This window comes from Microcaecilia unicolor, chromosome 2 (genome assembly GCF_901765095.1).
Source record: "Microcaecilia unicolor chromosome 2, aMicUni1.1, whole genome shotgun sequence".
Classification (NCBI taxonomy): Eukaryota; Metazoa; Chordata; class Amphibia; order Gymnophiona; family Siphonopidae; genus Microcaecilia; species Microcaecilia unicolor.
The window spans coordinates 246,143,312-246,164,657 of record NC_044032.1 but is presented as its reverse complement, the minus strand read 5'-3'; the positions used below and the strand labels follow the sequence as shown (position 1 = coordinate 246,164,657).

Sequence of the window (21,346 nt, the reverse complement as noted above, 5' to 3'; positions counted from 1 at the left end):
GCTGCCTAACGCTCTCTACTGAAACATGGATACACATTAAGGTACAGAGCAGGGAGGTGTTCTGAGACAGGAAGACAGATGTGCCAGGGATGTGGGGTCCCTAGGAGTGTGGGGCCCTGTATGATGGCCCCTGTTACCCCTGCCTAAAACCGGCCCTTCCAGTCTTCCAGTTTCCTCAGGTCTTCCTGAAATTCTTCACAATTTGCATGTGTTTTGACAACTTTGAATAGTTTTGTGTCGTCTACAAATTTAATCACCTCACTCATCATTCCCATTTCCAGATCATTAATAAATGTTAAATAGCACCAGTCCCAGTAAAGATCCTTGGGGCAGTCCGCTATTCACCCTCCTCCACTGAGAGAATTGGTCATTTAACCCTACCCTCTGTTTTCTATCCATCAACCAATTCATAATCCACAACAGAGCATTGCCTCCTATCCCATGGGAAATGTAGGCCATATCACAATATGAATGAGGTGTGAAAGAGATAACAATCAGGGAAGTTAAGCCCTCCACACCAGTGGCGTAGCCAAGGGTGGGCTTGGGTGGGCCCAGGCCCACCCACTTTGGGCTCAGGCCCACCCAGTAGCAGCACACCTATGATGTGGCTGACAGAGATCCCCAAGCCCCACCAGCCGAAAATTCCCAACAACTGTACCTCCTGCATACCTTGTAAATAGCAGATCTTTGTCTGCAGCAAGCAGCGACTGATACATACTGCTCGCATTGGCCCCACAGCTTTCCCTCTGACGTATTCCCACCTATGCGGAAACAGGAAGTTGCATCAGAGGGAAAGCTGTGGGGTCAACATGAGCAGAGTGTATTAGTTGCTGCTTGCTGCCAGTGAAAATCTGCTTTTTATGCGAGGGAGGGGGGATGTTTGAGAGACCATATGGCATGCAGGTGAGAGAGGGAGAGACCAAATCACTTGTGGGGCAAGGCGGAGTTCTTCTGCCCACCCATCTTGGGCCCAGGCCCACCCAAAATTGGGTGTCTGGCTACGCCCCTGCTCCACACTCTAGATAGGGTTCTAGTCCATTATGATTGCTCCTGCAGGTCCAGACTGAGAGGCACAACAGTGATCTGATGACCCCCCCCCCCTCCTATGGATAGCTGGGGCCCCCTTCAGCAGGAATCTGAGACAACTGCCCCTTGGCAAAAGCAGACCTAACTAAGTCCCTTATAGAAGCATGGAAATTTATTGTAGATGTAAAATTACTCAGGGATAATCTACATGTATGTGTTAGAAGGAGATAAAGTTAGGGGAAAGCCTTTTTTTGCTGTTCTAACTTTACTCAATTAGCTACCCAGTTAACGGACTAAATATTACTGTTAACCAGATAAGTAACAGGACCACCCTGGCTCCACTGACAGACCACCTGGGGCAATCCACAAAATCCCGGGGTTGTCTGTAATGATTTTCAGTGCCTGAAAAATCCAGGAATGGCCCCCAGACAACTCCATTAGTTTTGAATATTGGTCAACCCTTCAATCAGAGGGAAAGACAGAAATACTAGATTCCTGTATGAGATAATGTTGCAGAGTACCTACAGTAGGTGAAAGAGAGACAAAGACAACAAGAACATTTGTCTACGAAAAAGTAGAGACATCAACACTTTGTCATGGATAGCCACCTTTAAAAAGATCATCTCAAACACATTTCTTCTTAGTACTAGGTCACACTTACCTCATTTCTTTCCCACCACCCATATTTTTCCATCCCTTCCAAAGCAAATTTTTGAGATCTCCTCACAACAAAGTAAATGAGATAACCACTTCCAGCCAGGGTGCACAGCACCAAGAAGTTAGCAAGAACTCGAAGGAATCTGGTCAAGTGGATGTTTTCTTCTTTCCGACTCTCTTGTTCTTCCACGATGGCTTCCTATGAGTACATTAACAAAAAAAGACTAGTCAGCCAAGGTCAAGTAAATGAATATGACACAACATAAGATTTTGAACAGCTTTATGTGGGGAAAAACTATACTTTTATACCCCACATGTTTGTAGGAGTAGTTATTTCATATTGCTGCTTCTTACAGCAGCCATGCCTTCACCTCTTGACACAACCTGAAGACATCAGTAACCCACATATCAATTTCCTTTTTAATCCTCTCATATCATTATCCCTTCTGAACCCCCCACACACATCAACATCTCTTCTGATCCCATACACACATCAATACTCCTTCCAATCCCCACAAAGCAAGGAACCTACAATCCCATTCCTGGCTCTTACTCTGGATCCCTGGTGTCTAGTGAGGAAAAGGAACAATCCCCATTTATTCCGGCACTTTCAAATTCACAGGTTCAAAATCGTGCTCAAGACCTTAGCAACAATCCCTTACAGCAGCTTGACCCTCTAGCAGTGATACCGTGAGACTACCACTAGGGGTTGCTGGCATCATTTTGAACATGGAAATCTGATGGAGCAAGAGAGACTGAGGATTGCTTTTGCTCCATTTTAGATACAAGGGATTCTTGGTAAGAGCAAGGAGTGGAACTGAGGGTAGGGATAGAGGTTTCTTGTCTAGAAGGGGTACTGTGAGTGTGTGTGTGGGGGGGGGGAGGGGACACCAAAAGGGCTGCTGATGTTTAGGAGGATCAGAAGAGGGTTTGCCCTCGGCCTTTGCACCTCTCCTCTGTGCAAGCACTTATACATGCCTTGGGGTGGTGCAAATGCCAACATAAAACATTTTTCCTATTCAAGGAAATACACTTTGGTACTTTAGGCCACCCAAACCATTTCCTCTCCAAGCCCTAACCATACCACCTTGCTATGGATTACTACATATAAAACCTGGCTTTTGAAAATCACTATTTCCATGTGTAGATGATCTACATGTTTAAAAGCCACCATATACACATGATGGTGCTTCTAAAATAAGGGCCATTATCATCAAAGGCTCCAAAAGAGATGCATTCTGTGCTCCTGTAGAAAAACTAAATACTAAATACCCAATACACAGTAATATCTGTGAATGCGAACAGCTCATATGGACCTCAGCGGCGACTTGTTTCACACAGCCACTAATAACCCCATAGCTCACATGCCTCCTCACTGGTCCTTGAATTTTAACATCATCATCATATGCGCTGTTTTTCTGAAAAAAAATTAAAAATATGTATATAGAATCAAACTTACCTTTGAATTTATATTTCTTCAACTAATTTAATACAATTAAGTTATCTCTATCAAGGAACCGCCGCCAACATGGACCATGTTTTGCCATATGCTGCTTCAGAGTGCAATTCGACAACAATAAATACATTAACACAATTTAAATGTTAAACTATATTTTACAAAAGCTCAATTATAAAAAAAACGCTGTGACCCACATTCACTTAAAATGTCTCAACTCCATCCTCATGTGTATTTTCAATATGGCGATTAAACACAGAAACTCCTTTAAATATAATCACATGGTGTGAGCGAGCCAACGAACAAGCTAGTTTCACTACAGTAAATTCAAATTCAATTTTAAGTTCAACAGACTAAGCTCAACAAATAAAAGAAAGATCGTTAAATAGACAGTGTACGAATTCTGTCATCAAGAATACATATTTGAGAGCAAAGTTTGTGCAACGAGATGTATTATCCTATATAATAATTCTCACCTCCAACGTTCTAATGTGCCTGGTACCGTGGCTCCCTCGGAAGTGGTCTGCTAGGCAGTTTAGAATGCACTGACGTCAGTGATGTCACTGACAGCTGATTCCAAGGCAAGGGGTGTTTCCCTACTCCTCCCCCTGCCTGGGAAACAGCTGTCAGTGCCCCTCCCTGGGCGCAACACCCAAGCCCCTGCCCTGCAAAACTGCGAGCCAGGCAGGGGGAGAAGTAGGGAAACACGCGGAGCGTGTTTCCCTACTCCTCCCCCTGCCTACCAATCAGCTCTCAGTGCCCCCCCTCGGCGCAACACCCAATCTCCTCCGCCCCGGCACAGCACCCAAGCCCCTACCCCCCCTCGACGCATCACCCAAGCCCCTCCCCCTGGCGCATCACCAAAGCCCCTACCCCCCCCTCTCGGTCACATCAACTCCCTCACCACCCGCAGCCGCCAATACTAAAATTACCCGGCCGCTGCTGCTTCTTCTGTGGAGCAGCAGCAGCTGGTGCAAAAAGAAAAAAGCCCAAAAAAGATTTTTAACCTGAAATGCGGCTCCGTAGACAGCCATCTGGTAGCCGCTCTTCCTCTCCCCTTCATGTCACTGCCCCTGCAGGAAGACCCCGGAGGAGTGCAGCGACGTCAGAGGGGAGAGGAGGAGCGGCTGCAGAGATGACAGCCAATGCCAGATGGCTGTCTACGGAGCCATGTTTCAGGTTTAAAATCTATTTTTGGCTTTTTTCTTTTTGTACTGGCCACTGCTGCTCAACAGGAGACGCAGCAGTGGCCGGACAGCGTTAGTATTGGCGGCTGCGGGTGGCGAGGGGGTTGATGTGCCCGAGGGGGGGGTAGGGGCTTGGGTGATGCGCTGGGGGGGGGTAGGGGTTTGGGTGATGCGCCGAGGGGGGAGGGGAGGGTTGCTGGACATGGGTGGCTGGAGGGGGGCAGGGGGAGGGGAGGGTCGCTGGACATGGGTGGCTGCAGGGGGAGAGGAGGGTCACTGGACATGGATGGCTGTGGGGGGGGCAGGGAAGAGGGAAGTCGGGAGGGGGTCCTGAGACCAGTTGAGTGGCTGCAGGGGAGGGCAGGGGAGACAGAAGGGACGCTGCAGGGGGGCAGGGGGAGAGGAGGGTCACTGGACATGGGTGGCTGCAGGGGCGGCAGGGGAGAGAGGTGGGTCGCTGGACATGGGTGGCTACAGGGGGGGAAAGGGGAAAGGAGAGGAGGGTCATTGGACATGGGTGGCTGCAGGGGGGCAAGGGAGAGGAGGGTCACTGGACATGGGTAGCTGCAGGGGGAGGGGAGGGTTGGTGGACATGGGTGGCTGCAGGGGGGGCAGGGGGAGAGGAGAGTCGCTGGACATGGGTGGCTGCAGGGGCAGAGGAGGGTTGGTGGGGAGGGGGTCCTGAGACCAGATGGGTGGCTGCAAGGAGGGCAGGGGAGACAGGAAGGACGCTGCGGGGGGGGGGGATTACCTTGCTAGCGCCCGTTTTATTGTCTACCGAAACGGGCCTTTTATACTAGTTGTGCTATAAAGAGAAGGTTCAAGAGAACACATTAGTTCTGGTTTTTCCCTATTCTGCCCACATTTCTGCAGTCACAGCCTTGATTTTTTTTTTTTAAGTATTGACAAGTGTCAACAATACACTGTTGCTTTCAACAGTGTCCAACTGTAGCATATAGAAGAGGTAAGACTCTGGGAGAGCTACTGACCTACAAGCAATTGGATTATATGGACACTAGTGAACAACTGAGAGGCCACATTAAATGTGGCAAATTCCAATGGTGTGATTTCATGATGGAGGGAGTTCAATTGAGTATTACTAGTTTTTCTAGGAAAATTGTAATTGTGACAGAAATAATGTTTTTTATATTATTGTGTTCCCCTGTAATTTGATATATAAGGGGAGATCGTCTAGTTCTATACTTAATGAACATAAATCATGTATTTCTGTTGTGAATATGGGAGCTCCGTTAGTAGCTCATTGGATTAATAAACATCACTTAGTTAAAGATATCCATTGGAACATTATACATCAAGTAAAAATGGGGTGGGAGGGTGGTTTTCTGGAAGAATTGACAAATTACAAGGATCAGTGATGGATGTTCACTTTAGACACAATATACCCTAAGGGATTGAACTTAGAATTGCGTTGGAATTTGAAACCAACTTGTTCATTGGCTCGCTCACACCATCTGATTGTATTTAAAGGAGTGTCTGTGTTTGTTTGCCATTTTGAAAACGTTTGAGTTTGGAAACAGTTGAGACATTTGAGATGAATGTGAGTCACAGTGGGTTTTTTTTTAATAATTGAATTTTTGTAAAATATCATTCAAAATTTAAATTATGGTAACATATTTAATAAGTTTATTGTTGTAGGACCGCACTCTGCAGCAACACATGGTGAAACATGGTCCATGTTGGCGGTGATTCCTTGATAGAGATGTTAATTGTATTAATTTAGTTAGAGAAATATAAGTTCAGAGAAAAGTTTGATTCTATATACATATTTTTTTAAGTTCACAAAATTTTTATTGAATTATTGAATGATAAAACAAAAGCACAAAACAATGTTAGTCAGCAAAGACCAAAAAAAACCTCAAGCAGATAGAAATGTAACATCCAATAGGGCCAGTCTGGGGAATATTATCACAAATGCTTAAAACAGTAGTATATATAACAAGGAAAGTAAGCATTGATATAACATGAATTTGTAAAATGTTTTCCAGAAAAATAGGACATATGATGATGATGTTAGAATTCAAGGATCAGTGAGGTGGCAGATGAGCCATGAGATTATTAGTACCCCTGTGAAATGAGTTGCCACTGAGGTCCATATGAGCTGTTGGCATCTATTGTTATTACTGGGTGTTGGATATTTAGTTTGATTTAGCAATAGGCTCCCACCCTATTATTCATTATTGTTCTTGGCTTGAAAGTGCTTTAACCTGTAGAAAATAAAAAAGCATGCATGTGCGTTTGACCAATTGAGCTGAGTGGTCATGTGTAATATTCTTTTAAACCTCGATGATAAGAAAATGAAGATCTAGCTTATTACAAGATGACACAGAAGAGAAAGCCTTTGTTAAATCAGGCCTCCTCCAATTCACTGGTAGTGCAAACATTAAGGGCCTGTTTACTAAGCAGCGCTGTAGGCACGCACACTTTTTGCACGTGCTAAAAATTACCACGCACTAACGCTAAAGACACCCATAGGAATACAATGGGTGTCTCTATTTTTAGTGCGTGCTAATTTTTAGCATGCCCTAAAAAGTGTGTGCACCTACAGTGCGACTTAGTAAACAGGGCCTGATATACGAAGGATTTATGCGCCTAACTTTGAGAGTTATGCTCATAAATTGGCCTCTGAAAATTCTCTAGGGCTGAGTGCAGTTCCCTGAACTGAATTTATGAGCATAAAAAGTAGGTGGTTACAGGGGCAGATTTAGGGTGGGGAAAAGAAGTTAGGAGCTTAGCACTGATTTTCAGCTCAAGGTTCATGAATTAAATCTAGGCAGACAAATGGCAGGCTTAAATTTATGAGCATAACTTTTATGCTCCTAACTTATGATGAATTTTTTGACAGTCAATAGTGTACAAATTTAGGATCCTAATTTAAGAGCATAAATTTAGCAGCTAAGCTTTTCTTTTTGAATGTCGGGCCTTAAGAAAACATCACTGGATTCACAACTTACCTTGAAGCTTGTTGTGATAGATGCAAACTTATTGTCTGCTGTTTCAGGGTTGCCAATCAAGTAATCCCAACTTGTAAACATTTTCCAGCTAAAATTAAAACTGGTATCATCTCCACCTCCTTCGTCGTTAGCATTCTTTGCCATTCTGTAGGAAACCCCATCCCCCACATGCAATTAGACACAGACCAAATAATAAGATCAAACATGGGCCTGTGCAAGAAACACAGGAAGAAGAAAAACAATAGAACAGAGAGCAAGATCAAGATGGAGAAAATAGGAAAGAAGCATTCATAGGCACCAATGCATTAAAAGTCATTATAATTTTTTTTTGTTACATTTGTACCCTGCGCTTTCCCACTCATGGCAGGCTCAATGCGGCTTACATATTGTATACAGGTACTTATTTGTACCTGGGGCAATGGAGGGTTAAGTGACTTGCCCAGAGTCACAAGGACCCCTAAATGAAAGATAGGCTGAAGTGTTTATCACCAATAGTGGGAGGTCCTATTCTGGTTTATTCAGGTAACTATGAAAGGCTCTGTTAATTTGGGTCTGAGGGGCTTCACTAGCTTTGGGCCTAGGCAGCTGTTAGAGTCTAAGAAGCTCCAAGCTTCAGAAAAAAACAGGGAGCTGCCTCCCTTCATGACTGATTGGGTCTTTGAACCAAGACAGAAGAAGTCTCTCAGGCTGACTTGGTGTAACCTGCAGAAGTGGAACTGGGAAGAGAAACCGAACATAGGAATCTAGAGGAGATTTGGGATGCCTAGGCACATAGCAGGCGGTCCCGCTGACTCATCACTCTACTCCCTCCCCTGAGGACAGGCATCAGCTCAGGCAGGCAGTGACTCACCTCACCATGGTACTGAGGTATCTTCCCCCCAAGACAAGACTACCTCCCAGAAACTGTCACCTAATCAGACTTTCAATCTGACCCACCATCTCCCAATCACTCCTATTCAAAGACAGGAGAGTTGTTGGAGTCAACACTGAAGCCAATATTGAATGATAATGTTAGGAAATGCTTTACTTTTGGGGATGTGCTTCTTGCATCTGCCACCCCTGCTAATACACATCCCCACCTTTGACCTACCCTTACAACCCATCCACAATCCCACCCGCATTCCACATTTCTTCAGTGATGCTAAAATATTCAGCTTAATGGTAGTAAGAAAACTAAGCACCAGCAAGGATTGTTACAGCTGCAGTTGTGTAATTTGCTGTTATAGCTGGAATGTTGATGGGAGAAGCCCTCCCCAACCTCTAAAGCAGGGACAAGCACAACGTCTCAGTTGATTCAAGTTATAGTGTGGGCTTTTCTTGAGTGAATCACAGCAGGAGCTGGAAGTAAACTTCAAGATAAATGCTTCAGCACCATTGAATAAAAGAAATCAGGATAAGAGAGAAGCCCGTTTACCTACTGTGTGCAATGGGTTTTCAATGTGATACCTGGAGGCTTTTGACTTTTCAACTAACCATTCTTGGAGCTCATTATTGTAATCACAGCTGACAGCTTTTTAGCTATGTTTACTTTAAGAGCTTATATAGCCTCTTAAAGTTTAAGGATTTTTGATGGTTTTGGACAATGGAGTTTAAATGCAAATCAAAAAATTCTTCAAAAAGTAATTGTGGTTTTTGAAGCCACAAAACTTTTGATATAGAAGTAATCATTTTGAAGAGAGGGCGTGACTTAAGCATTCCAAGGAACAAATGATTGAGAATTGGAAGCCAAATACTTACTGCACTACTGGCTCAAAGTCATTGATGTCGCACCCTATGGTCAAAACTAGACTTCATGAAGGTTCACTCCCCCCCCCCCCCCATCCTCCACCTTCATCCCCCCCCTTCCCCAATGGAGAAAGTACATACTCTACCCTTGTGCTGAGCTTATGGTTCTGTGTGATTAACTAAAGAAATTTATAAAAGAGAGATCTGTCCCGACTGCCTCCTGGAATACGAGATCTCTTATGCCTAATCCTATGCCATCCCCTCCATCAGTGTGAGTACGCCTAAGTAATTTGAGGACCTCAGATGTCAATCTCCCTCCATAGTTGAGTGTATGTGTCCCCATTTCCACTCAGCTCCCATGTAATCTTATCAAATCTTCTGATGTCCTGTACGGCCCAATGTCATACAAGTTCCTTAGGGCCTTCCCTGTGTCCCCAAGACTTCGCAATACACATCTTAGCAGCAAGTATCAACAGGTGGTCCACTCCTGGGGGGCTCTGTCCAAGAGAAAGCCCCTGCTCTGCAATGCTCAAAAGGCATGCCAGCCATTTGTTAGCCCACTATTCCCCAGTCCATTGCCAGACTTGTTTCCAAACACTCTTCCAAAATCTCCTTACCAACAATGGAGCTCTTCCCTCTTACAACTCACCATATAAAAACATTCAAATTGTGATCACCACCTCCAGAACAGCACACACTCCTTCCACTGCCAGATGGATTTTTGTTTGGTGATGACAACACAAGATGCAGAGACCACTGGTCTTGAGTATTTTTATTTTGGGTGAGACAGCCCATGCCCCAGAGCCTGCTTTCAAATAGGTCCAGACACTTTGCTAAATAACACAAAATCCTGCAAAAAAAGACACTCAAAACCAGGGCCAGTCTTAGGCAGGGGCGACAGGAGCAGTCGCACAGGGCCCTGCACCTCCAGGGCCCCGCGGCACTTCCTCCCGCTTCCCACCATTCGATCCTCAGCTTTCCTTCCAGCCACCCTACATTTAAAAAGTCGCAGCGACGTCGGTGTCAGTGAAAAAGCAAGCTCGCGTCTAGCCTTCCTTTCTCAGTGTGCTGCCTTTGCGGAAACCGGAAACAGGAAATTGCATCAGAGAAAGGCAGCACACTGAGAAAGAAGGGAAGGCTAGAGGCGAGCCTGCTTTTTTGCTGATGCCACCACCACTGCGACTTTTTAAACACAGGGTGGCTGGAAGGAAAGGAGGATTGTGGAAAGCTGAGAGCGCAGGTGGGGACTGGGGTTGGAACTGAAAAGGGGGGCTGGGGCGATACACTGGACATGGAGGGGAGGGCAGAGGAGAATCGCTGGACATGGATGGGAAGGGAGGGCAGGGGACAGAGGAAAATCACTGGATGTGGATGAGAGGGGAGGATAGGGGGCAAAGGAGAATTGCTGGACATGGATGGGAGGAGAGGGCAGAGGAGAATCACTGGACATGGATGGGAGGGGAGGGCAGGGGAGAGAGCAGAGTTGCTGGACATGGATGGATGGAGGGGAGGGCAGGATAAATGCTGGACATGGATGGAGGTGAGGGAAGACAGGAAGGAGGTGCACATGGATGGAGGGGAGGGGAAAGAAGAGAAATACTGGACATGGATAGAGTGGAGGGCAGGGAACAGAGGAGAAATGTTGGAGGGAAGGAAAGACAGAGGAAGGAGATGCACAGGAATGGAGGGGAAAGGAGAAATGCTAGACATGGATGGAGGGGAGGGATGACAGAGGAAGTAGATGCACATGGATAGAGGGGAGGGGGAGAGGAGAAATGCTGGATATGGATAGAGGGGAGGGAAGACAGAGGAAGTAGATGCACATGGATAGAGGGGAGGAGGAGAGGAGAAATGCTGGACCTGGATGGAGGGGAGGGAAGACAGAGAAAGTAGATGCACATAGATAGAGGGGAGGGGGAGAGGAGAAATGCTGGACATGAATGGAGGGGAGGGAAGACAGAGGAGGAGATGCACATGGACTTAGGGGAGAGAGGAGAAATTCTGGACATGGATGGAGGGAATGTAAGATAGAGGAAGGAGATGCACATGGATGGAGAGGAGGGGTGAGAGTTGAAATGCTGGACATGGATGGAGGGGAAGGGAGAGAGTTGAAATGCTGGACATGGATGGAGGTAAGGGAAGACACAGGAGGAGATGCACATGGATTTAGGGGAGAGGAGAAATTCTGGACATGGATGGAGGGGAGGAGAGAGAGGAGAAATGCTGCACATGGATAGAAGAGAGGGAAGAGAGAGGAAGGAGATGCATATGGGTGTAGGGGAGGAAAGAAAGAAAGAAAGAAAGCGGAAAGAGATGCATACTGATGGAGATGAAGTAAAGTGAAAAGAGGAGAAAAACTGCACATGGCTGGAGAAAATAGGCAAAAGCTGGATCCACTCTATACCTCCTCCAATAAAGTCCGCGGAGGACCCAACTTTTACCTGTGGATGTGTGGATGTAGGACAAGAAATGAAGAAGAAAGGAGGAAAGTAAAGAAATAAATGGAAAGGACGCCCTGGAAGTGGAGTTAAGGGAGCAGATAGAGAGCAGCAGAATCAGAGACTGGGACCAACATGATCCGAAGAACAAAGTCACAAGACAACAAAAAAAAAATCATTTTATTTTCATTTTAGTATTTGGAATATGTCCAATTTGAGAATTTACATCTGCAGTCTTATTTTGCAATGTATAGCAATGTTCTGTTTTTTTCTGGTATTGTGCTGCATGCAGAGTCTGTATGTTAATTTGGTTTGTGTCATGTTGGGTATGGAAAACAGGTGTGAGGATGTTATAATGCCGTTGTATTGCTCCATGGTGTGACCGCACCTTGAGTATTGTGTTCAATTCTGGTCGCCGCATCTCAAGAAAGATATAGTAGAATTGGAAAAGGTGCAGCGAAGGGCGACTAAAATGATAGCGGGGATGGGACGACTTCCCTATGAAGAAAGACTAAGGAGGCTAGGGCTATTCAGCTTGGAGAAGAGACGGCTGAGGGGAGACATGATAGAGGTATATAAAATAATGAGTGGAGTGGAACAGGTGGATGTGAAGCGTCTGTTCACGCTTTCCAAAAATACTAGGACTAGGGGGCATGCGATTAAACTACAATGTAGTAAATTTAAAACAAATCAGAGAAAATTTTTCTTCACCCAACGTGCCAGAAAATGTGGTGAAGGCGGTTAGCTTAGCAGAGTTTTAAAAGGGGTTGGACGGTTTCCTAAAGGACAAGTCCATAAACCGCTACTAAACGGACTTGGAAAAATCCCAAATCCCGGGAGTGACATGTGTGGAGTGTTTGTGCGTTTGGGGGGCTTGCCGGGTGCCCTTGGCCTGGATTGGCCGCTGTCGTGGACGGGATGCTGGGCTCGGTGGACCCTTGGTCTTTTCCCGGTGTGGCATTGCTTATGTACTTGTGTACTTATGTACTTATGTACACTGCACATAAATATTAGGAATGCCCATGACATGCCCTGTTTTGAGGTCTACATGGTAGAATTTGTGCAGACTAGTTTATTAAATATGCTTAGCGAGTAGTGAAAATAAATTCTAATTATTGTCAATTAGTGTAGATAGTTGCTTAACATCCAATTATCGGCACTGATTGGCTTAAGTTACATACTTAAATCCGCTACGCATGCTGATTTTCGCGTGTAACTAGGCGCCATATATAGAATCTGGGGTATTATGCATTCATACTATTACCACCCAGGAGCGGACTGACCATTGAGACAATATGCCAGTGCCTGAGGGCCCACAACAGTAGGTGGGTGCTCACTCTCCCCTAGCTTCCGTCTAGTTTAATCATTTTTGATAGGTTGTTAGGGACCCATGACCCTTAGTGCCCAGAGACCCCACTGTCGGTCCACACCTGTTATTTACTTTTTTTAATATATGGCAAAGATTCTTTAGTTCCTAATATGCAAATTGTTTTGTGATAGTTTAAGAGCAAACAGCAAAGTATTTCTGGAAACAGACATTTCTGATAAAATGCTTTATCTGTATGGCCATAAACCATGCTAGAGTATGCGTGGTAAGATCTCAGCCTATCAAATTTACCACTAACGCTCATTAAAAAACTTGCATCACACCATAGAAAGCTTTCTTCTGGAGATCATAAGATGCTATTTTTCTCCAGTCCATAAACCGCTACTAAATGGACTTGGGGAAAAATCCACAATTCCAGGAATAACATGTACAGAATGTTCGTACGTTTGGGAAGCTTGCCAGGAGCCCTTGGCCTGGATTGGCCACTGTCGTGGACAGGATGCTGGGCTCGATGGACCCTTGGTCTTTTCCCAGTGTGGCATTACTTATGTACTTATGGAGTATAAAAGCCCTAAACCACCTATGAAAAGACAGTGCTATAAATATTACACTGGGCCCTACAGCACCAATATGTAGTTTCTCCTGTACCCTGATCTTTCATTTTATGTGTTTTTCCCCCACTCTTCTCTTCACTGCATTTATATCTGCCCATTTGATTTTACCTTCATTCTCACTTTCTCTCACCCTGTAGTCTCCATATCACTTCTCATTACCTAAAGGCTTCCCTGTAAGCTGCGTGGCCACACAACTTCTCTTCAGGAGCCGTGCAGCAAGTCGGGCCTGCCACACAGCAGGTGCACCGAAACCTGTCCCACCTATCTGCTGCTACTGCTGCTGCTTGTTCAGACTAGCAAGAGCAGTTGCAAAACAAAATACAGCCATCGCGGGCCACACTGTGTAAACCCATGGCTTCCGATCCCGCCACCTCCAACGCCACTTCTTGTTCTTGGGCAGAGCCAGGAGTGGGTTTACACAGTGTAGTCCTATGGTGGCTGTATATTGTTTTGCCACTGTTGTTGCTAGTCTGGAGAAGCAGCAGCAGCAACGGGGAGTGTAACGGGGCGGGGGAGAGGAGGCAGATGCTGGATTGAAGTGGGGAGGTAAGACACTGGATGGTAAGGAGCAGAGGCTGGATGGAAGTGGGGAGGAGAGAGAGCAAATGCTGGAAGGCAGTGGGGAGGAGAGGGGGGCACCGCTGGATGAAAATGGGGAGGAGAGAGAGAGAGGGCAAATACTGAATGGAAGTCAGAAGGAGAGGGGACGATGCTGGATGGAAGTGCGAAGGAGTGCAGATGTTGGATGGAAGTGAGGAGGTGAGAGGGACAACGCTGGATGGAAGTGGGGAGGAGAGAGAGGGCAGACCCTGGAAGAAAGTGGGGAAGAGAGAGGAGGCAGACGCTGGATGAAAGGGGGAGGAGAGGGAGCAGATGCTGGAAGGAAATGGGAAGGAGAGAGGGGGCAAACGCTGGATGAAAGGAGGGAGAGATAGAGGGTAGATGCCAGATGGAAAAGGGGAGAGAGAGGGCAAATGTTGGATGGAAGGGAGGAAGGGATTTGATATACTACTTTTCTGTGTTACAATCAAAGCAGTTCACATATTATATATGCAGGTACTTTTTCTGTCCCTAGTGGGCTCTGAAACTAATTTTTTTGTGCCTGGGACAATGGAGGGTTAAGTAAAAAGGGCACATACTGGATGGAATAGGGGAGATAAGAGGCAGATGCTGGATGGAAGGAGGGGGAGAAGTGGCAGACACTGGATGGAGGGGGGAGAGAAAGAGTGCCAACACAGGATGGAAGGGGAAAGAGAAAAAGGGCAGGCACTGGATGGAAGGGGGAAAGAAAGACGGCAGATGCTAGATGGAATGGGGGGAGAAAAAGAGCAGACACTGGTTGGAAGGGAGCAGAGAAAGAGATCAAACACTGCATAGAAGGGGGAAAGAAAGAGTGCCAACACTGGATGGAAGAGGGGAGAGAAATAGAGCAGACACTGAATGGAAGGGGGAAAAAGATGGCCGATGCTAGATGGCATGGGGAGAGAAAAAGTGCAAACGCTGATTGAAAGGGAGCAGAGAAAGAGAGCAAACGCTGGATGGAAGGGGGGAGAAAGAGGGCTGATGCTGGATGGAAGGAAGCAGAGAGAGCAGATACTGGAAGGAGGAGATAAAGAGGGCAGATGCTGGATGGGGAGGGGAAGAGGATAGCTTTAGTGGACGACTAAGGAATAAGAGGAAGTGAAATAGGAGAGTCAGGGTGAGGGAAAGAGGTGACAAGCTGTAGGTCGACAGTAAAAAGAGGGAAACAAAAGACAGGATAGTAAGAAAGAATTAAATCTGGACAGAGGCAGAAGAAAAATTGAAGAAAGCTGAAAGGAAAAGGAGGAGAGAAAAATGACAAACAGACAGGAAACCCTGGCAAAAGAGTTAAGAAAAGACAAGGAAACAAGAAACCAGAGACTGGGACCAACACAATTGAAAAAAAGTAAATGGCCAGACAACAAAGGTAGAAAAAAAGAATTTTATTTTTACTTTAAGATAAAGTAGTGTGGTTGCTATGTTAATAAAAAGTAGAGCAGGTCACTTTTTAGCACATCTTTATAAAAGTACCCCTTAGCGCCAATTAGTTAATTATATGATGTATATAACTGGCCCTGGACGTGGCCCATTCTATAATTGCATGCCCAATTTCAAGCCTTAAAGTTTGGCGGTATGTTACTCCAACTAAAAGGTTTTAACTTACAGAGGGGCATTTTCAATATGACATCTAAGTCCAACTTTGGAAGTAAAATCTGAATAGGAAAGAAGATCATTTTAAAACAAGAAAAATAACTTTTTTAAAAAAATACTGTTTTGCACAAGATTTGTGATTTGGATGTTTTGTTTTTAGTCCATTTTTGAAAAAAAAAAGTCCAAGTGCAAAACGCAAAAAATCAAGCCATTGGGATGTAGGAGGAGCCAGCATTTTTAGTAGACTGGTCCCCCTGACATCCCAGGAAAGCAATGGGGCACCCTAGAGGGCACTCCAGTGGACTTTATAAAATGCTCAAAGGTACGCATCTCACCATTGCTCCCTTATCTTGTCTGCTGAGCCCCCAAAACCCACTACCCCAAACTGTGCACTACTACAATAGCCCTTACAGGTGAAGGGAGCACCTATTTATGGGTACAGTGGGTTTCTGGTGAGTTTTGGAGGGCTCACAGTTTCCTCCACAAGTGTAGGGGGAGATATGGGCCTGAGTCCACCTGTCTGCAGTGCTCTGCATCCACCACTAGACTACTCCAGGGACCTTCATGCTGCTGTAATGAACCTGAGTATAACATCTGAGGCTGGCAAGTAATGTTTTTAATCATATTTTGGGGGATGGGGTGGGTGGAAGGAGGTTAGTGACCACTGGGGGAGTATGGGGAGGTCCCCTCTGATTCATTCTAGTGGTCATCTGGTAATTTAGAGCACATTTTTGTGCTTTGTTACTAGTGGAACCATGCCCGTTTCCTCAACAATGAAATGGGCCCTAGGAAGGCTATCATGTAAGCTTTTTTTTTCTCTCTCCCCTGCCCTCCCCTCCATGTCCAGCAATTCCTCCCTCTCCTCCCCTCCATGTCCAGCGATTCTCCTCTTCCCTGCCCTCCCATCCGTGTCCCACGATTCTCTCATCTACTGTCCTCCCATCTTATCCATTCTCCTCTGCCCTGCCCTGCCCTCCCCTTCCCTTCCCCTCCTCACTCCCTCCCCTCGATGTCCCGCGATTCTCTCCACCCCTCGATTTGTACCTGAACGTTCTCTGGCTATCTGGTGCTGGCTTCCATTCCATTCGTAACATCCCTCCTGACGTCAGCTTGCCTCCAGCATTCACTTACCTTTCACTGTTCCACCCTCTGACATCATTATGTCTTGACATATGGGCGGGACAGTGAGAGGGAATGGAACGCAGGAGGCTGGCTGACGTCAGGAGATGTTACGAACCCAGGCAGCCAGACATGGAATGTTGGAGTTGCAAAGTATTATATATGATAAGAACAGGTCTAGCTCAAAACGTCTTAATTTTAGTCCTGGACGGTTTTGTGTTGTTCCATTATGGCCTAAAAATGTCCAATTTTTCAGCCATAATCCCAGATCCTGCCCGTAACACACCCCTGACACGCCCCCTTGTGATTTGAACGCACTTCTGACGGACTTCATAGAAAAACGTCTAAAAATTGGTTTTGAAAATACCAATTTGGATGTTTTTGTGAGAAAAACATCCAAATGCAGATTTCTGCCATTTTTTGGATGATTTTCTCTTTTGAAAATAATATCATTACTATTTTACTTATCAAACTTTATTTCTGCCCAGGCAGAGAGAAACTTACGTTCTGATGACAACCATAAAACTGTATGCAATGGTTCCGATTCCCACTAGAAGGTAGGAGAGCGGCAGGCGGAACTGCAGCCACCCTATTGTTCTTTGATTGTTGTAATAGCCATAAAAGAGGACAGAATACTGTGCGTAACCCTAAAGAGAACAAAAAATATTTAATTTTTCCATAAACATTTCCAAAACTGTGAACAGCTTGAAAGATAAAACAAGAAAAGCACCACACCAGAATATTTTGGGAATCTTTTTATTGAAAACTTAGGGGCCCTTTTACTAACCCACGTAATCATCTATGCACGCCCAACGTGTGCCAAAATGGAGTTACCGCCCGACTACCATATGGCTCGTGTGGTAATTTCTTTTTTGGCACACATCTGATACACGCATTCGAAAAAAATTTTTTATTTTCGGAAGCACGTATCAGATGTGTGCCAAGTGGCATTTGAAGCATGTAGGTCATTACCGCTCGGTTACCACGTGAGACTTTACTGCTAGGTCAATGGCTGGCAGTAAGGTCTCAGACCCAAAATGGACACACACCAATTTTGATTTTGCTGCACATCCATTTTTGGCAAAAAAATTTAAAAAGCCATTTTTTGCAGGAGCGCTGAAAAATGGATCTGCACACTCCCAAAACATGCTTCTACACTACGTTAGGTCATTTTTCAGTGCACCTTAGCAAAAGGACCCCTTAGCCTGCAGTAACAGATATTAGCACATGCCTAATGCTGCATGTCCTACCTTATACCTATGTGCCACGTGGCACTGAGCACACGCTAAGCTTTAGTAAAATGGCCCGTTCCGTAATCATGACATTATTTCCTTGAAAAGCATAATCAATTCTAGTTTTAATAGTGAGTCAGAACTGAGATCACAAATTAGACAGAATGATTCAAATCAATCAGTGCACATTGATGTACCATATATTTCTAGTAGAGCCATCCGTCCTACAGCAAAGTGAAGTCTTTATAGCTTAGGAAACTTTTCAAAGAACTGAAAGATGTTGTACATGAGCATTTAAGACCCATAGGTCTGTAGGATCTGAAAAGTATATTTTTACATCTTTCTTGCTATGTCTATAAAAGATACCACAGTATCCAAAGACTATATATTCGCTATAAACATTGAGCCAGATTTTCAGCCAGGCCAGCCCGTAGATTATCTTAAGCTCTGAGCCCCATTTACTATAAGGGATTGGGATATGCAAATAGGGTCATTCACATTTCCCTGGTATTTTACAAAAGACTGCAAACACTGAACCTTTTGTAAAATAAATAAAAGGTCATTGGCAAATACAGTGGGAACAGCAATGTTATAAAAATGCCCACAGATAAAAAAAGCAGCGATATTATGTGATTCCATAAATTCCACATATATGTATAGTGGCCTGATTACAAAAACAATGATACATATAGGTGATGCCACTTAACCAGCAAAGCTCCAAAAATGCACTTTTTAACTCTGCAGGCAAAAATGAAAGGAGTGGATTAAGGAAAATTGCCTCCTTACTCTTTCAGTTAAAGCCCTGCCTGAAATGAGCACTTCTATTAAATTTGCACATGACTTAAGAGATGCAAAAGCCAGCAGGAAAATTATATTGCGGATATAAGTATTCCCATTCTTAACTAGGAAATAAGCATACTTTTCTGGACTACTCAATGACACACACTCTTAAAATCTGTGCATGCGGGGCTTTCCATATATGTAAATAGCAGCACTAAGAAATTGCCACTCATGCACACACTTAATCTATACATATATTTACATGTAGGGACGTGCATTTATTTGAAACAATATAGGAAATGTCAATGACATTCCCCATGTTGTGGTTTTTTTTCTTGACATGACAGGGGAAAAAACCCAAATTTGGGAAGTGGTTTCCTGTATTTTAAATAGTGCACACTCTTTCTCAGTGGTGGGCATAAGTATAAATAGTGCATGATTGTACACACTCCCAGGGAAAAGTGCACGCTCTTTCAAAGGAGTGGTCATTAATTTCCAATAGTGGGCATTCTTTTAAAACTAGTGTACACTAATAATGATAGTGCTTCCAAAACAATTTTTTTTAACCTGAACAAAACAAAAATTCCCATAAATGACATGGGAAATTAAATAATAATTTGTAGACTACACACCCCAATTTACATGTGTAGATTCTGTGGAAGGCTTCTAAAATGACCTTCGTAATTAATTATAGGTCTAGAGTTATACCAGTGCCAAACTTATAAATGTTTTAAAATAATGACACCCTTTCTGTTTAGCGTATGCATAAAGGTCAGCGGTATAAATATGACCATGGATTGGTATAGTTGTATTTATTGATTCTCTTACACTGAAGTCCCACAGAGTTGCAAAGTTCATAGCACTTGCTTCTTCGGATCTTGGAACAGTTTTCCTGGGCATAGATCCATACGGTTTTCCCATCAGCGCCTTTTTCCCCACAATGACAGGAAAAAAACTATTTAGCACAATACCGAAAGTCTAGAGTAACAACAGATTTTCTGAGTTTGCTGTGTTGCAAATAATAGAAGTGTAGTAGGCAGATCAAGGTTCCTTAACAAAGGTTCTAGCTATTAGTACTTCACTCAGATCATTGTCTATCTGACAAAGATTTGAGAAAAAAGATAATCCTAAAACATTTGAAATGATGTCTTGGTAATTTTCTGACCTAGGAATGGAATATGCTATAAAGCTGTGTTTTTATATTTTTCAGCCAGAAGATGGCTTTCATGTGTGAGATAATATTGTTATCTAAATAATATTAAAGGGTAAAGAGTCGAGGATTTGTACTGCTTTTCTGTGGTGCAACGAGTGGTTTAAGTTTATTATGCAAATATTTTCCCTGTACCTAGTAGCTCACAATCTAAGGGGTCCTTTTACTAAGTTGGGGTAAAAAAGGGCCCTTTGGTAGCAGCGGGGGACCATTTTCCAGCTCTCCAGGGCCCTTTTTACTACAGCAGGTAAAAGCTCCTAAAAAAATGGCCATGCGATAAGATTACTCTTACTGCATGGTCATGTGGCGGGGTACACTTACCCCCACCCATTAAGGTGGTAACCCAGTGGCTGCCTGATTACCACCGGGTTAGCTCCGCTGTAAAAACTACAAAAATATTTTTTGTTGGGCCAGAAATAGTGCACGCTTGAGGCAAAACTACCTCTGGAGGCCGCATCGGGCTGGCGGTAGTATTTTAGCACTGGTGGCGTGTTTTGGGACGGAGAGTGGGCACGTACAATGTTAATTAGTTAGTGCTTGGAAGTTGCAGCACACAATCCTATTAACATGTGATTATCGTGTGAGCCCTTACTGTCGAGAAAATAGGTGTAGTTAAGGGCTCACATGCTAATGGACATGCGCTAATGGAAAAATTAGAACATGGCCAATTTTGCCAATACACAAAAATTGCCCATTTTACCTCCATGTTAAAAGGTGGCCTCAGCATGTGGGAAACTCACACACTAGTAATAGCCCAGTCCACCTTTTAACGCAGCTTAGTACAAGGGCCCCTAAGTGACTTGCCCAGGGTCAAAAGGAGCTACAGTGGGAACTGAACCCAATTCCCCAGGTTCTCAGCCCCTGCATTAACCATTAGGCTAGCCACTTGTTTGTATTTAGAATACGCAGAGCAAGAAAACTGACCCCTCTGTTTACAAAGCCATGCTAGCAGCTGCCGGTGTGCTAATACCGATACAGCCCATTCAATTGTGTTGGCATTGCCGTGGGGCTTTGTAAACAGGGGGGATAAATGGGGAAAGAAAATTTACGCAAGCAAAAAACTTCAGCAATCAACACCTTTGCCTGATAGTATTAACTATAGAATTAGGGGTGCTTTTACTAAAGTGCGCTGAAAATGGCCTGTGGTAGTGTAGGCATGTGTTTTGGATGCGCACAGAATCATTTTTCAGCGCACCTGTAAAAAATGCTTTTGTGGGGGGTTTTGGGACAAAAATGGACGTGCGGCAAAATGAAAATTGGTGCGTGTCCATTTTGGGTCTGAGACCTTACCGTCTGCCATTGAGTTAGCGGTTAAATCTCACGTGTTAACTGGGCAGTAATGGTCAATGTGCATCCAAATGCCGATTACCGCCCACGTGCCAGAAAATAAAAATATCGGGCGCGTGTCAAAAATGAAATTACCACACGGGC

General features: G+C 44.5%; 1 protein-coding gene across 1 annotated transcript in view; it reads right to left on the bottom strand.

Annotated features, from left to right (window-relative positions):
- The window catches only part of TMC1 (transmembrane channel like 1), a 138,550-nt gene that overhangs the window by 61,250 nt on the left and 55,954 nt on the right, over positions 1-21,346 (bottom strand). Inside the window, exons 8-11 of the mRNA XM_030191978.1 lie at positions 19,534-19,632; positions 17,198-17,340; positions 7,299-7,443; positions 1,688-1,882 (exon numbers count right to left, since the gene is read on the bottom strand). Coding sequence (XP_030047838.1) covers positions 1,688-1,882; positions 7,299-7,443; positions 17,198-17,340; positions 19,534-19,632 — 582 coding nt within the window. The remainder of the gene's footprint in view (positions 1-1,687; positions 1,883-7,298; positions 7,444-17,197; positions 17,341-19,533; positions 19,633-21,346) is intronic.